Raw genomic sequence first — 1,492 nt, 5'->3', positions numbered from 1 at the left:
GTGGGGAAATAACAAGTCCATAAAGCTCATCAAACATCAGATCCAGAGGTATAAGAGAGCATCAGGTTAGAAAATCAACGACAACAAAAGCTTCATCCTCACTGCTCCTAATACTTCTGCATTCAGAATCAATAGAATGAGAAGGATGTTAGGTTATATGGATAAATCTTTCCCTTTCACTTATTTGGGGTGCCCTATTTATTGCAGAAGGAAAACTAATTGCCTGTTTAATGGTATGCTTGCTAATATTGTAAAGAGACTGAATGGTTGGCAGAGTAGCATGATTTCCTTTAGAGGAAAGGTGATCCTCATCAAGCATGTTCTTCAATCTCTTCCAGTTTACATTATGTCTGCTATGAATCCTCCGAAAGGAGTTATCACTCTTATGGAAAAGCACTTTGCTAATTTCTTATGGGGTACTTCTGAGGGAAAGAATAAGTACCATTGGGCTGCTTAAGAAAATCTTTGCTTACCAAAAGATGAGGGGGGAATTGAGGTCAGGAAGATGGAGGATATTTCAGAATCTCACATTATTAAGAAATGGTGGAGATTGAGAACTCAACCATCACTTTGGGCCAATTTCCTCCAAAACAAATACTGCAAAAGAGCTCACTGTGTTACCAAAGTAGTTGGTTCTGCTGACTCTCATACTTGGAAAAGCCTTATGAAAATCAAAACCAAAGTTGAACCACACATAATCTGGAAAATCCAATCTGGTAATTCTAGTTTTTGGTGGGACAACTGGACAGGTAATCGAGCCTTAGCTAAAATCTTCCCTGGTATAGAAAGATCAGCTAAGCTCCCAATTAATTCTTTCTTCACCAACAACTGTTGGAATATGACTAAACTTCTCACCTTTTTTCCCTTGCAGGTAGCCCAGGACATTGCACAGGTTGACATTAGTGACCTGGAGGAACCAAACTTCCCTGTTTGGCAACCAACTGAGGATGGATCATTTTCCAACAAAAGTGCTTGGCATCTTATAAGAACCAGGGGCCCCAAAAACAGTTTTTATAAAAACCTTTGGCATAACAGAATACCTTTTAAAGTCTCATTTCTGAATTGGAGAATTTTTAAGAAAAAAGTCCCTTTTGATGATACCATTAGCAGATTTGGCACTAATAGAAGATCTATGTGTATATGTTGCAGGATATCAACATATGAGACCATCCAACATTTTTTTGCTGAAAGTGAAGCTGGTCAACAACTCTGGAATTTCTTTGGCAATCCTTTAGGGATTCAGCATACTATCCAACCTATTGTGGGAAATTTCAAAAGATGGTGGAATACTAACAATACTAACAATGTGCATAAACTTATTTTGCAGATAACACCTACTATCATTTGTTGGGAACTATGGAAGCAGAGGTGCTCCTGTAAATATGGCAAACAAAGGCAAATTCAGATGGGCAAAATGCAATATCAAGGGGTCTGGACTGTTAAAGCTGCTTTGAGCAAACTATATGCCCCCATCAAAGATATCAATCACTAG

The 1,492-nt window shown here is 38.3% G+C and overlaps 1 protein-coding gene across 1 annotated transcript; it reads left to right on the top strand.

Annotated features, from left to right (window-relative positions):
- The first annotated feature begins 505 nt into the window (after positions 1–505).
- Positions 506–1,492, top strand: LOC132631096 (uncharacterized). Its single transcript, XM_060346696.1, has one exon. It carries the CDS (start codon positions 506–508, stop codon positions 1,490–1,492), a length of 987 nt encoding a protein of 328 aa, XP_060202679.1.

Source organism: Lycium barbarum, chromosome 3, assembly GCF_019175385.1.
Source record: "Lycium barbarum isolate Lr01 chromosome 3, ASM1917538v2, whole genome shotgun sequence".
Lineage (NCBI taxonomy): Eukaryota > Viridiplantae > Streptophyta > Magnoliopsida > Solanales > Solanaceae > Lycium > Lycium barbarum.
This window is presented reverse-complemented; position numbering and strand designations above follow the sequence as displayed.